This window comes from Cryptotermes secundus, unplaced genomic scaffold, assembly GCF_002891405.2.
Source record: "Cryptotermes secundus unplaced genomic scaffold, Csec_1.0 scaffold374, whole genome shotgun sequence".
Lineage (NCBI taxonomy): Eukaryota > Metazoa > Arthropoda > Insecta > Blattodea > Kalotermitidae > Cryptotermes > Cryptotermes secundus.
In genome coordinates this window covers 159,618-171,797 of record NW_019741302.1, presented here as the reverse complement: position 1 = coordinate 171,797, position 12,180 = coordinate 159,618, and the positions used below count along the sequence as shown (strand labels likewise).

The 12,180-nt window shown below is 38.9% G+C and overlaps 1 protein-coding gene across 9 annotated transcripts in view; it reads left to right on the top strand.

Annotated features, from left to right (window-relative positions):
* The window catches only part of LOC111872699 (period circadian protein), a 101,243-nt gene that overhangs the window by 19,455 nt on the left and 69,608 nt on the right, over window positions 1-12,180 (top strand). For 7 of the 9 annotated variants that reach the window (XM_023866839.2, XM_023866836.2, XM_023866835.2 and 4 more), the window contains exons 2-3: window positions 4,159-4,245; window positions 10,086-10,169. In XM_023866839.2, the coding sequence (XP_023722607.1) occupies window positions 4,166-4,245; window positions 10,086-10,169 (164 nt within the window). In that variant the 5' untranslated portion in view covers window positions 4,159-4,165. Of the gene's footprint in view, window positions 1-1,704; window positions 2,535-4,158; window positions 4,246-10,085; window positions 10,170-12,180 lie in introns of those variants that run through there. The other 2 variants (XM_023866843.2, XM_023866837.2) reach the window with 2 other exon arrangements.

Genomic DNA, 12,180 nt, shown 5'->3' with positions numbered 1-12,180 from the left:
TCTGTGGTCTAGTGGTCAGAGTTCCTGGCTACAGATCCAAAGGTCCCGGGTTCGATTCCCGGCTTTACCACATTTTCTGAGAAGTAGTGTGTCTGGAACGAGGTCCACTCAGCTTCGTGAGGATTACTGAGGAGCTGTTTCAAGGAAGTAGCTGCTTCGATCTAGAAAACCGAAATTAATGGCAGTTGGAATTCGTTGCGCTGACCACGCGACACTTTATATCCGCTAAAGTTGGAACTAACTTCGCCCGCAAGCAGCGGTCGCTAGGTCGGTATAGTTCGCTTGCCGACTCAAGCCACGGAGTTTTTTTTATCTTCCGCTACACAGCGGTGGAATTATAGCTCGACTGTTTTGTCATGATATCATCCATGTAAGGACAACATGTCCATCTTGGATTATCAGCTGATCGTTTTTGAGCTGTACTCACGAGTCACTAGTTTGTGTTTGGATTTTGGGTGCATGCGGTTAGAATTTAGAGATATCAACGAATTCATACCACATAAATGTGTAATGGTAATCTAAATATTTTACATTTGTATATGTGTAGCCTCATTATCATAATTTAGGAGACTGTCGGGGAAATAACTTGGAACAAAAACTGTAAATAAATTGCTGTCAGACTCATCACCCCTGTCAGATTATAATGTTTCACCACTTGTTATGGAAATGAAATCATTGTGCGTTCGTGCTGGTTCTTTATGCTTACCGTCTTTATCTTTTGCTTTCAATTGTAATGAATGAAAATCAAAGATTCTGAAGTTGCTAGATCTTTTAAGTGTGAGTTTTACATTGCTTTAAACACAGATATCTGAATATTAGCGGAGACTCTTACGCAGTTCTACACATTTCTTCCAAAAAAAATTGCTCAGAGGTACCTCCTTCGGTCTAACTCCCATTACCTTCTCGGTGTGTTGATAGGTTGCGATAAACTGTGAAATAATTACAGAATGCATAGGCTTAATCGCTCGGAGAAAGTAATTGGTTTCGTTTCTTCATGCCTCACGCACTCTTTTCGTTTCCTTCGTCACTTCCATACAATTTTCTTCCTCCATCTACCGTAATAAAAGCCGGTACTGAAATTGGAAAAGATTTATTAGAAACAGACATTAATAAATATATTGGTAAGTCGGAAACTTGGTGGGCTCCAAATGTACCGTAACAGAGCGACAACAATCAAGCAAACATATCCCACGTCGCCGGCCAAACAAGACTACAGTGTAGAAAGTGGTCTTCTGGGTTTCTTCATAGTCATCGCCGTGAAAACCTCAAAACTTACAAGACTACAGTGTATTCTGCACATAATTTCACCCAAGTAAGGGGGGTTCAGTGTCTTGCCCACTGATATGCTGTCTCCTTCAAGTAATTGTCCATAAGCTAGTTTTTTTTTTTATAGTTTTTTGTGTAAAATGTCTGGTAAGTCGTTAGCCTTCCTCAATTATTTATCAGCGTGATTATAGACTGTTCCTGTTGTCTTGAAGCTTGGGTAAGATCTAATCTGAAAAAAAAAAACAAACAAAAACTGTGTAAGGGTGAGGAGTGTGGGGTGGTCCGGTTGCATTCGGTTCACTCGGCACGAAGCCGAACTAACATCATATTGCCAAGTGACCTTCGGAAATGAGCAAAGCTTGAGTTGACTCTTCATCTTAGTGACGCTGTCATTCAGTGCACATAATCTCCGAACCTTCTTTATGCGCCACATATTAACGTTTTTCAAATCACTCATCAATCTTGGCCAAACGGCAAAACATGACTATATTTCTTTGTGCCGCACTATTCGGGGCAGAAGCGTTTGATATCCGTTCCCGGCAACAGCCGAGCGCAACCGAGGGCGTCATCTGAAAGCAGCCAGCAACCTGTTGTTGTTAATGGCTGCAGAATTTCCTAGTATAGGTGAAGCTTTATAAGAAAAGGAATGAATTATAGTGGCATTATATCTCCTGCGAGGAACGGTTTGTGTATTCGCCAAGTTAAATATGAGGTAGCTGTTCAGGGTGGATGAGAGTGTGGAGACATCTGGTTAAATGGTTGGATTCTGATTTCAGCCCGTTAAAGTATGGTTGCTGTTGAACGGATTTTGATAAGTCTAGATGAGCCAGGTCCCTCAGGCCTAATACAAATAACACGTTTGCCCCACTCTTGCACGTAGTGTGCACAACAGTTACACTGGGTCGGGTAAATTGGCGCTGGTCTCTGTTACCATAGTGTCATTCTTGGTTCTGGGTCCTGCGGTACTCATAACCATGTTTTTGTATGTCACTACTCTAGGAGTTGTGCCATTACACATTCAACAGTTGGTTTTAGGTTTCGGGTAATTCGCGCATAGTTTGGTCCAGGTGCGGACCCAGTAAATTGCTGCTGGTCCTCGCCAGCACAGTCGTTCTTGGCCACAGTCTCCTTTCGGACCCATGACCAAATTTATGTTCGTTCCAAGACAGTGTTTGTGTGTGGAAATGGGGCCTCTGCTTCGACTAGAGGAAGGGTTTGTCTTACTGAGGCACCACATTTGTTGCAGTGATTGTACCCACAGCAACCAGGTAAGGACATTTGTACTTTGTGGACACAATATGTGCTTTGGGTGTAGTTCTTTGATCTGATTCCTTATGAAATATGTAGTTCTCATGGGCCTCTCAGAAAACATTTGTTTCACTCAGTGTTGTCATATGAATTGCACTTTGAAATTTTATGAAAATATTTACAATTTTTTTTAATCCTGTGTCCTACCTGAAGGAAAGGGAAAAGCAGGCTTATGAGATCACTGTGCTATGATTGCTTGTCCAACTGTCCTCCAATTTCAACTTTCGAACCACATGGCCCATTTCCATGAAACAGGATTTGACTGTTGAGGGCTGCTCCAACTTCATACTTTTAATTTTCTAGATAGGAGTAACAACATGGCAGACGTGCAAACTTGTGAGGTTGGTGCGCACCTAAGGTAAAGGAAAAGTTATCTCTCAGAGTAATTAATTAAGTACCACGGTATGAAAATGTATGGGGGCTTGGAAGTATAGCTCCACAGTTCTAAACTGTAGCACTAGATGGAGGGGAGTGGTCATTTTCACATGCCACCTTATATCCAGGAAAATATACATTGGTACTAATTGTATAGGAGGCTGGGTGGACATCAGTGCCCTTCTGAATGTTGGGAGAGGAGGAAAATCTGTCAGGAATCCAACCCTAACTCTTCTTTCACCCAGCCTATAACCCAGTTGCTATACTGGTTGAGGTATCATGGCTAATGTGTGTGCAGTATTATGATATTATAGTAATGTACTGTTTTACTGGGAATTATCTTATTATTTTGTTTAAATAGATATATAGTTATAATGTGTTTGAATCCATTTTGTATTACTGATCCCTTCTCTTTTAAGAATGTTGCTTGTTCTCCAAACCATTAAATTCTGCCACGAGTTCCCTTTTTGTGATATCAGTCAAGTTGGTGCCCCATTTTTGTCACATGATTTCTAATGCCCTCCTAGGAATGCCATAATTTCTAGTATTCTTGTAAAAACTAGCACTAGCCCCACTTAATTTATGATCCTGAAATGATGTTTGATAATAAGTCCTTGTAAATTATTCGGCTTTATTCATTATTGTGTCATGCAGGCTTTGAACAATGAAACCTTGTTACATCATTTTCAAAATGTACTTTGCCCCACCTTGAAAGCAAAGTTAATGATAACTATTTATTCTGTTCATTATTAGGAGACTTATTATGAGCTGGGATAGCGTAGTCATTATAGCGACTGGCTATGGGCTGGACAACTAAGGGGTCTGCATTCAAGCCCTGGTAGTGGCAAGTCTTTTCTCTCTCTGCATCATCCAGACTGGCTCTGGGGTCCACCCAGCCTCATAGCCAGTGGGTACTGAGGGTTCTTTCCCTGGTGCTAAAGTGTAATGCTTAATTAGTTAAGCACAGGGACAACTTTACCTTTAGGGGACTTATTGTTTTACAGATGGAAGGAGCATTAAACTTATAGACAAGTGGTAAGAATGAGAGAGCCCCAGCAGAAAGTTGTAAGGATGTTCTAATCTCAGTAACTTCTTGCCTTTTTAATAGTTGAGAAAGAAATTTACCTTTTAAGAATTAAAATTTATTTGCATTTCTGTTTTAATCTTTTAATGAACTGTAATCTTAAAAAAATCGTTTCTTGTTTGAAGGTCGACCATGGAAGAAACTGCCACCCACAACACAAAGATCTCTGATTCAGCATATAGTAAAAGCAGTAATAGCCAGTCTCGAAGAAGGTAAGGATTTCGGCACACACTTTACAAAATGTTAATCATTTTAAAAGTATGTTTTACACGACACCTCTCGTCTTCTCATCTGTTGTCAAAAAATGTCAGAATTAAAATATACAAAACCATCTTTTCCTGTAGTTTTGTATGTGTGTGAAACTTTGTCTCTGACATTGACTGAAGGTATCTGAGAACAGGATGCTGAGGGGAATATTAGGACCAAAGAGAGGTGAAATGGTAGGAGGTTGGAGACAACTGCGTAATCAGGAGCTTCATAAGTTACACTCTTCACCAGATATAATTAGAACGATGAAGTCGAGGAGGATGAGATGGGAAGGGCATGTAGCATGCATGGGGGAAGAAGAGGAATGCGTATAGGATTTTGGTGGGAGAGTCAGAAGGAAAGAGACCACTAACAAGACTTAGATGTAAGTGGAAGAGTAATATTAAAATGGATCATAGACACACAGGATGAGGTGGTATGGACAGGATTTATCTGACTCAAGATAGGGACCAGTAAACGGCTCTTGCAAACATGATAATGAACCCGCAAGTTCCGTAAAATGTTGGAAAATTCTTGAGTAGGTGAGCAGCTGGTGGCTTTTCAAGGAACCAGCTTCATGGAGTTAGTTGGTTATCATTCCCCATAATCTTTAAGGAATTCATCCTGTTGTGTGTTGGTACTGTATATATGTGAGTTTTCATTTTTGCTGTCAAATACAACAAAAACAAGCGACTAAAGCAGATGAAAGCCGACATAAGCAGACTAACAGTAACAGAGTAAGCTTGAATAAAGACTACATACCCAATATCATACTCAGCATACCTAACTACAACCCAACACCAAATATCAGCATTATAAATAACATAACAGAAGACAGTTACATCATATACACAACATTTCTGAATCATGATAATACCCAAAAAAACTGAAATGTAAGCACAAACAATAACAAGTCCAACATGACCCTATTTAAAATAAGGATGAGAAATTATCCAGAATATATTGTTTTTGTTGTGTTTAATAAGAAAAACGAAAACTCACATATATATACACTATTCCACATAATATTTGCTGACCGAGCCCCATGGAGTTGGTTAGCTGGTTATCATCCCACATAATATTTTCTGCTGATAGTCCCATCAAACCATGCCAGATATTCGTGGCTACATATAAGTGATTGAAGCAATGCAGACATATTTAGATTATGCGCTGAAACCTGTGAAGTCGCTTTTGCAAGAGAGCCTTTTGGTCACAGTTCCAGGGAACCGTTAAATGTGTAGGTCTAGTAATCTTGCTGTATAGTATTTCCAGCCAATTTTATTGTAATCATCTGTTTGCCTTGAATCTTGACCTCCACCTTGTACTCATCATTTGATTCTACATATATTGAAGCCCCTGCAACTTGGCTACCTGCTAGATTATATAACAGTGTGCAAAAGGAGCAAATGATGTGTTTTATGAGTTAAGCATCAACATCTTGATGCTCTTGTGCAGACCTGCTCAGAGTTTGTTATAAATCTAGTCAGTGCTTCTGCAACTAGGAGCAAAAATATAAAAGAAAATACTTTGTGTAAGAAATTATTTCATTTATTTTCAAAACGTCCAACTAACACTTGGGCTAATCCCAGCACACTGTTGCTGTAATACAGGAAGAGCAATTATTTTGAGGTGGATAAATAAAAGGAATAGGAAAGGAATGTGGGATAAAGCAGCCAAGGAGTGAAGGTATAGAAAAATGAAAGAGCAGGGGTAAAGTAACTGTTTCAAAATGAAGGAGAGGAAGGAAGAAAAAGGGAGAGGAACGGTGATATATAGACAAAGATGGGAAGGCAATAAGAGAGATAGGAGGGAAGAAGATAAAGTTATGTAAGGGATGAAAGAAAGGAAGAGAGAAACAATTTTGCTTTTCATCTTTGATGGCCATTCTCTAGTACAGGGAAGTCGCCTGAGAGCCTCACAAAAATCACTTGGTCTGTCAGGCTAGAGAGACAGGCTGTTCACGTCATCTCATGCTGTGCACATTTGGACTCCCTAGGCCAGTAGCTTATACACATCATAGCAGATGTTGGAAGTGCTTTCTTCTAGTCTTCCCACTTTCTTAGTAGCTCTGCAAAATGTTGTTTTGTATTCAATTTCAAGAATTTTATGGCACTTGGTACTGATGTTTTTGAAATACCAGTCTCCTGTGTAAGGAGTCTGAGGTATTTTCAAGGAAAATATCCAAGCCTAGCACCAATTTAATCCGGTTTCTTTTTGGTGTGGACTTCGTGTTTTGATCCTCCTTTGCCTAGTAATGACCTTATCTGTCTTAATTTATTTGCACTTTAGTTAATGTTTTCTCTATTTATAACTATACCATCCTGAAGTTTACACTGGAATTTCTCAATACTTTTCTTACACAACCACTTTTCACATAGGTATTATACATGAACACTCATTGCTGCAGTGTGCATTAACTCAGACTTGGAATTTCAGCATATGAAATAACATGACTTGGTCCTTATAGCACAGATGAAATGCAATAGTAGCGGCATAATGTTTGGGATTTATGCGTGGGTTAGCACATTATGCATCAGTTCGCATCATCATAACTGTTCGGGGGATTTATTTTGGCGCTGTTGAAGGGAAATTTTAATGTATGTAGGTTATTGGTTTGGCAGCCATTTCACAAGTGAATTTGTGCCGTGTGAAATGACCCAAGTAGCTTGTGTCCCTGTTGCCCTACTGGCCGCAGAATTTTTGGGAGGAACACTAATTGTCAGCATAAGCAAGTTTGGTGACATGGCACCAGCAATTTGAGCAGGACCGTTCATTTACCTTTGACTAGAATGTGATGCTCACAGTTCATCTGTCAAAATGAGCTATTATTGAGAAGTACAGTACTTTGATTCACTCCCTTCTCATGATGTATTCTGTAAAAAATCTGTGAAAGATATTGGCTTTTTTGAAAGATGTAACTTGTGAATACATCCATACGTGTACATCTTTAGGATTAATCGTATTCTGCCCATTTTGCCAGTTATTAATTTTTATGCAGAAATCTCAAAAGTTCAGTCAGTTAGTATGTCTACATTGAAGATTAAGAAAATACTAGCACGTTACTCACTTGAGGTTAATGCTGTGGTCACTATGAAAGCTACTGCCTTGTGAGACGTGTTGCCATGTAGTCTGGTGGAAGCTTACAGACATTTCAAGGGAATATACTGCTTCCATCTTCAGGGTAAAATAGTAAGCCAAACACTCACGTGTCTTCTTGCTGTGCATACTTCAGACCCTGAAGTTTGGGTCAGAACATTTCTCTGAAATGTCTGTGGACTGTCAGACTATGTGGCATCGCATCCCAGATGATAATAGTCTTTGATTTCTTTACTAGTACATGTCTGTAATAAGCTCAGAAATAAATTTTTACAGAAGCTAAGAATAATCCACATTAGATATTTTATTGTGTAAAACACTGTAATTTTACATGTTTTTGTTTTGGGGAGTGGGGGCTTAAAATGTATTTTGTCCTCAGAAGGGAATGACAGAGATTATGTTTGAGAACAAGGTGCTGAGAACAGTATTTTGAGCTAAGAGAGAAGAAGTATTAGGAGGATGGAGAAAATTTCAAAATGGGGAGCTTTGTAAGTTGTACCCTTGCCCAGGTATTATCATCATGATGAAATGGAAAAATCAGATAGGTTGGACTTGTAATATGAATGAGGGTGCTGAGAAATATATACAGAAGTTTTCTCCGAAAACCTGAAAGGAACAGACCACTCAAGAAGACCTTGGACTAGGTGGGAGAATAATATTAAAATTAATTGGAAAGAAATAGTGTGGGATTATGGAGTGGATTGTATTGGCTCAGGATAGGATCCAGTTATCCAGTTGTTGTTAGCATGGTAATGAACCTTAAGAATTCCATAAGAGATGGATTATTTTTTGACCACTTGATTTACCGTCATGTTTTCAAAATAGTGTGTGGCTCTTTATTAGTTAGAATTGTTTATTTGTAACATAATTATGTCAATATTTTCCCTTGCTCCACATCTTTATCTTCATGACCATCAGGTATTATGGATCCTTGTTCTCATATCACATCGAAACACCTTGACCTCCTTTCAAAATTCTGAGGCGTTCCAGCATTTCACAAATGACACTGTACTATTTTCTGTACCAGTTAACTTGCTCACCTTGATAAAACTTGTCCATTGCATAATGATGAATCCAGCTTTGTAATTGCTGCTACATTCTTTTCTAGATTAAGATGTTCTAAATTCATGGTGGTTGGCACTGAGAAAGTTAGCTGAAGTGTTTACACTTCTGACTTGTATTCACGAGGTGCCAGTTTGAGTCACAGCCAGAACCTGACTTAGGCTCTTTCATAGTTTTCCTCAAGGTGGATTCTGGGAGTAACTCCTATCAGGACATAATCAAATCCTTCCATATTCTCTGCTAATTCGTTACTCACTAATCTACGGCATATCTTGGCTACTGACAGCATCGTTAAATGAACCATTGACATTTAGGATCCCCAGAGCCTTCTCTTGTCTTTTGCAGAGAAAGTAGGATGAAGGTGTGCAGGATAAGAATCCCAGTTACATGGGCAGTAGAGATGTTATTTTCCATTAAGAACTGTCTTTTGTAGGACCTGTCTTCCTTGAGAAAAGTTATGATTTTAAGTCCCGATGAGGTCATTGGATTTTTTTCAATTTACCTAATCCTTCTGGCCGCACTATGGCCCTGGGGTTGACTCAGCCTCTAACAGAAATGACTACCAGGAATTAATTAAATAATTTTCCTAGGGAGTAAAGCGTGGCCGGCGCCTAAGGCTGACAACCTTAACGCCATTTTTGAGCTGATTGTCTAGCTAATGTGGGACCCTCAATGTCTCACAACCCTATGGGCATTCACGGCCTGGAACAGGGATAACTTTACTTTTTTTTATGAGCACATGGACACAGTCATGCAAGAACATTCATTTTCATGTTATCTGAATTATTGCCAATTCAAAACGCGAATATACACTCTTTGTTGACCTGGTTTAATTGACTACTGTAATTAACTCACTCATTAAATGGTGGAATCCTTATTTAGAAGCTGCTAGTATTTGAGCTGGGCAAGAAATTCTCTGTTTTTCTTATGGAAGCCAATGTTTGGGAATGATATCCACTAGTGTTCCTACCTAGACTTCATTCTGAATCAGATGAATCCTGTCCACACCCCAATTTCTTTATTATTCACTTAATTTGAACTGATCCTTTTCTTCTGTATGAATTTCTTCTCTCTCCCATACGTACCCTGTATCCTACCTATCTCATCTGATATTAGCACCCTAATAATATGTGGTGAATAGCACAAATTATGAAGCTTTTCATTATGTATTTTTATCCATGTTGCTATTAATTACTTCCTATATTGTGAATCCAAATGATATGTGTCAGTGGTCAGAACAAATTTTTGCATTGTAGCAAAAAGTAGGCAATAGATCTCATATTATATACTTAATGATATTAAGACATGAAGTTAACTGATTGTAATAATAATCCTTAAATATAAAGCAGAAATGAGCCATTTATACCCAGGAAGATACTAAGCAAAATGATTATGCTGTCTTTGTAGAAGAAATGTAGAATGGAAGTATAAATATTGATGTGAAAACTTAAGTCTACCAAGCAAATATTATATTTATGAATGAATTTGATCAAACTCGTTTTGTCATTTGTTTTATTTGACTTTAGTTCGTTCTTTGTATTAATAATATGAAAAGTTTAACTGTGAATTGTTAAGGATAATCATGTTTTTAATGCCTGGTTTCTATTTGTTTTTGGTAATAACAGATGTAATGTTGTTTTCTATCCAGCAGTAGGAGTTCCAAGTCTCGACACAGCATATCAAGTGGCAGTAGTGGCTATGGTGGTCATGCATCCTCTGCACAAGGCAGTGGGTAAGTAATGTAATCTGTTCTTTTTAATTATATAGTAATTTCCTGATTACTTGGGCTGATGAAGGGAGTAGGGTGCATGAATAACTGAAAACCGAGAATAACTGAAGATATTTTATTCTGTATTTTTACACCACATCACAGATTACTTAGTTACTTTTCACATACCAGGTTTATACAGGCTACTTTTTTTTTTTTGACAGATGCTCCATAATGTTTATTTGTTTTGAATTTTAGGCTTCTCCTCAGAACAGTTTGAATTTCTTGACTGTAATATCACTGTATTGAAACCCAATTGACTTCCAGTCCACCAAGGTGTCACCACAGTGTAGTGCCATGCTATGATTAACAAGCTCACTATTTCCACCTTCTTCATTCTCACCCTCCCTATTCTCTCCCTGATCGTTCCTTTTCTTTTATTGCTGCCACTTCGGGCCTATTGTACCAGCCCCAGATTATAGGTGAGGGTGATTGTGGAGCAATTGGTGGAATGAAGATTGGCAGGGGAAACCGAAGTACTCGGAGAAAACCTGCCCCAGCACCACTTTGTCCACCACAAATCCCACTTCACCAGACCCGGGATCGAACCTGGCCCACCGCGGTGGGAAACCAGCGACTAACCGCTTGAGCTATGACTCAGCTGTGATCATCCCTTTCTTATATAGAAGCACTAATAATGTCTACATCAGTCATGGTCTGGAAGCCTGGTTCATATGTCAGGTTGCAGCCATTTTTAAAGCCTTCCTTTCCAACATCTTCAAACTCTTGCTTATTTATTGGAGAAACCATCAGAATCATTTCCTTTGTAATCTGGATGAAGTTTATAGGATTTGAAGTGCTTACAGCAGTGGTTATGAGGAATTCTATCTTCTGGGATATGACGGAAGAATATATATCGCCTCCATCTTCTAAAGATGGAGGTGACATGTTCCTCTAAAATGTCCGTTGACTTTCAGTGGACTACATGGCATTATATCTCAGAAGACAGAACTCCCATGGTTGAAGTTGCTTCCATGATAAAAGAAACCTTAGTAATTTTACTGAAAAATGCCCTGAGACACAACAGACATGGTGTCTAGTAGTGTCATTTCTTTTCCACATTGTTGTACAAATCTCATCTCAACAGGAATTTTGACAGGACTAGCCCAGCAGTGATATTTCATTGATGCAGTCACACCTTAGTCCCTAAGTTGTATTATGCCCGTGACATTTCGGAATAAAAAGTTATACTGATAAGACTATTGTCTGAAGATAACTGGGAGGAGAGAGTGCACTGCCTGACAGGAACACTTCTCTTTCAGGAAATACCATACTGTTGGAATGACCTTCTTATGGAATGAATTTAAAAAGAAATATCTCCTTTCTGGCTATAATAATAAGTAGGAAAGCCATTCTCATGAACAGGAAGAATTTGCTTTCATACCATTAAACATTCATGTTTTTTTGGCTTTACAAGACACTGTAAGTTTCAATTTGTGATTTCCAGATGCATTTTCACAACATTCAGCCATAAGATGTTCTTTAGGTGACTGAGCCAAGATTCACACTTTTATCATTCAAAAGCATTCTCTTAGGAAGAAAATTATATGTGAAAGGAATTGGCTGCAGCAGCATTGACACTAATGAGTTATCCCTGCACAGCAGTATCATGAACCATAGCACTGCTTAAATCTAATCAGCCACCTAGATGAGGCCTTGAACTAAACTCTCAGTCCACATGCATCAAGAAAGTGCTTGGCTTTCCTTACACATATGGTCTCAGAGATGGAGGCTCCTTCTCTTTGTTTCTGATTGAACCACTGTAGAAGCACAACATCAAGATCTTTGTATTGTGGCATATTTGCTTAAAGCAAGAACTGTGAAGCCAGTGAAACAGCGGTTGCTAGCGAACATGTCTGAAACAACATTCTTTTCTAGGCAATGACTCAGTAAACACATTCTTGCAGCAATGGATGAGCATGCAGCCATACAGGTACTGTTGGAAACGGTGTTTCTACTATGTCCGTGCAAAGAT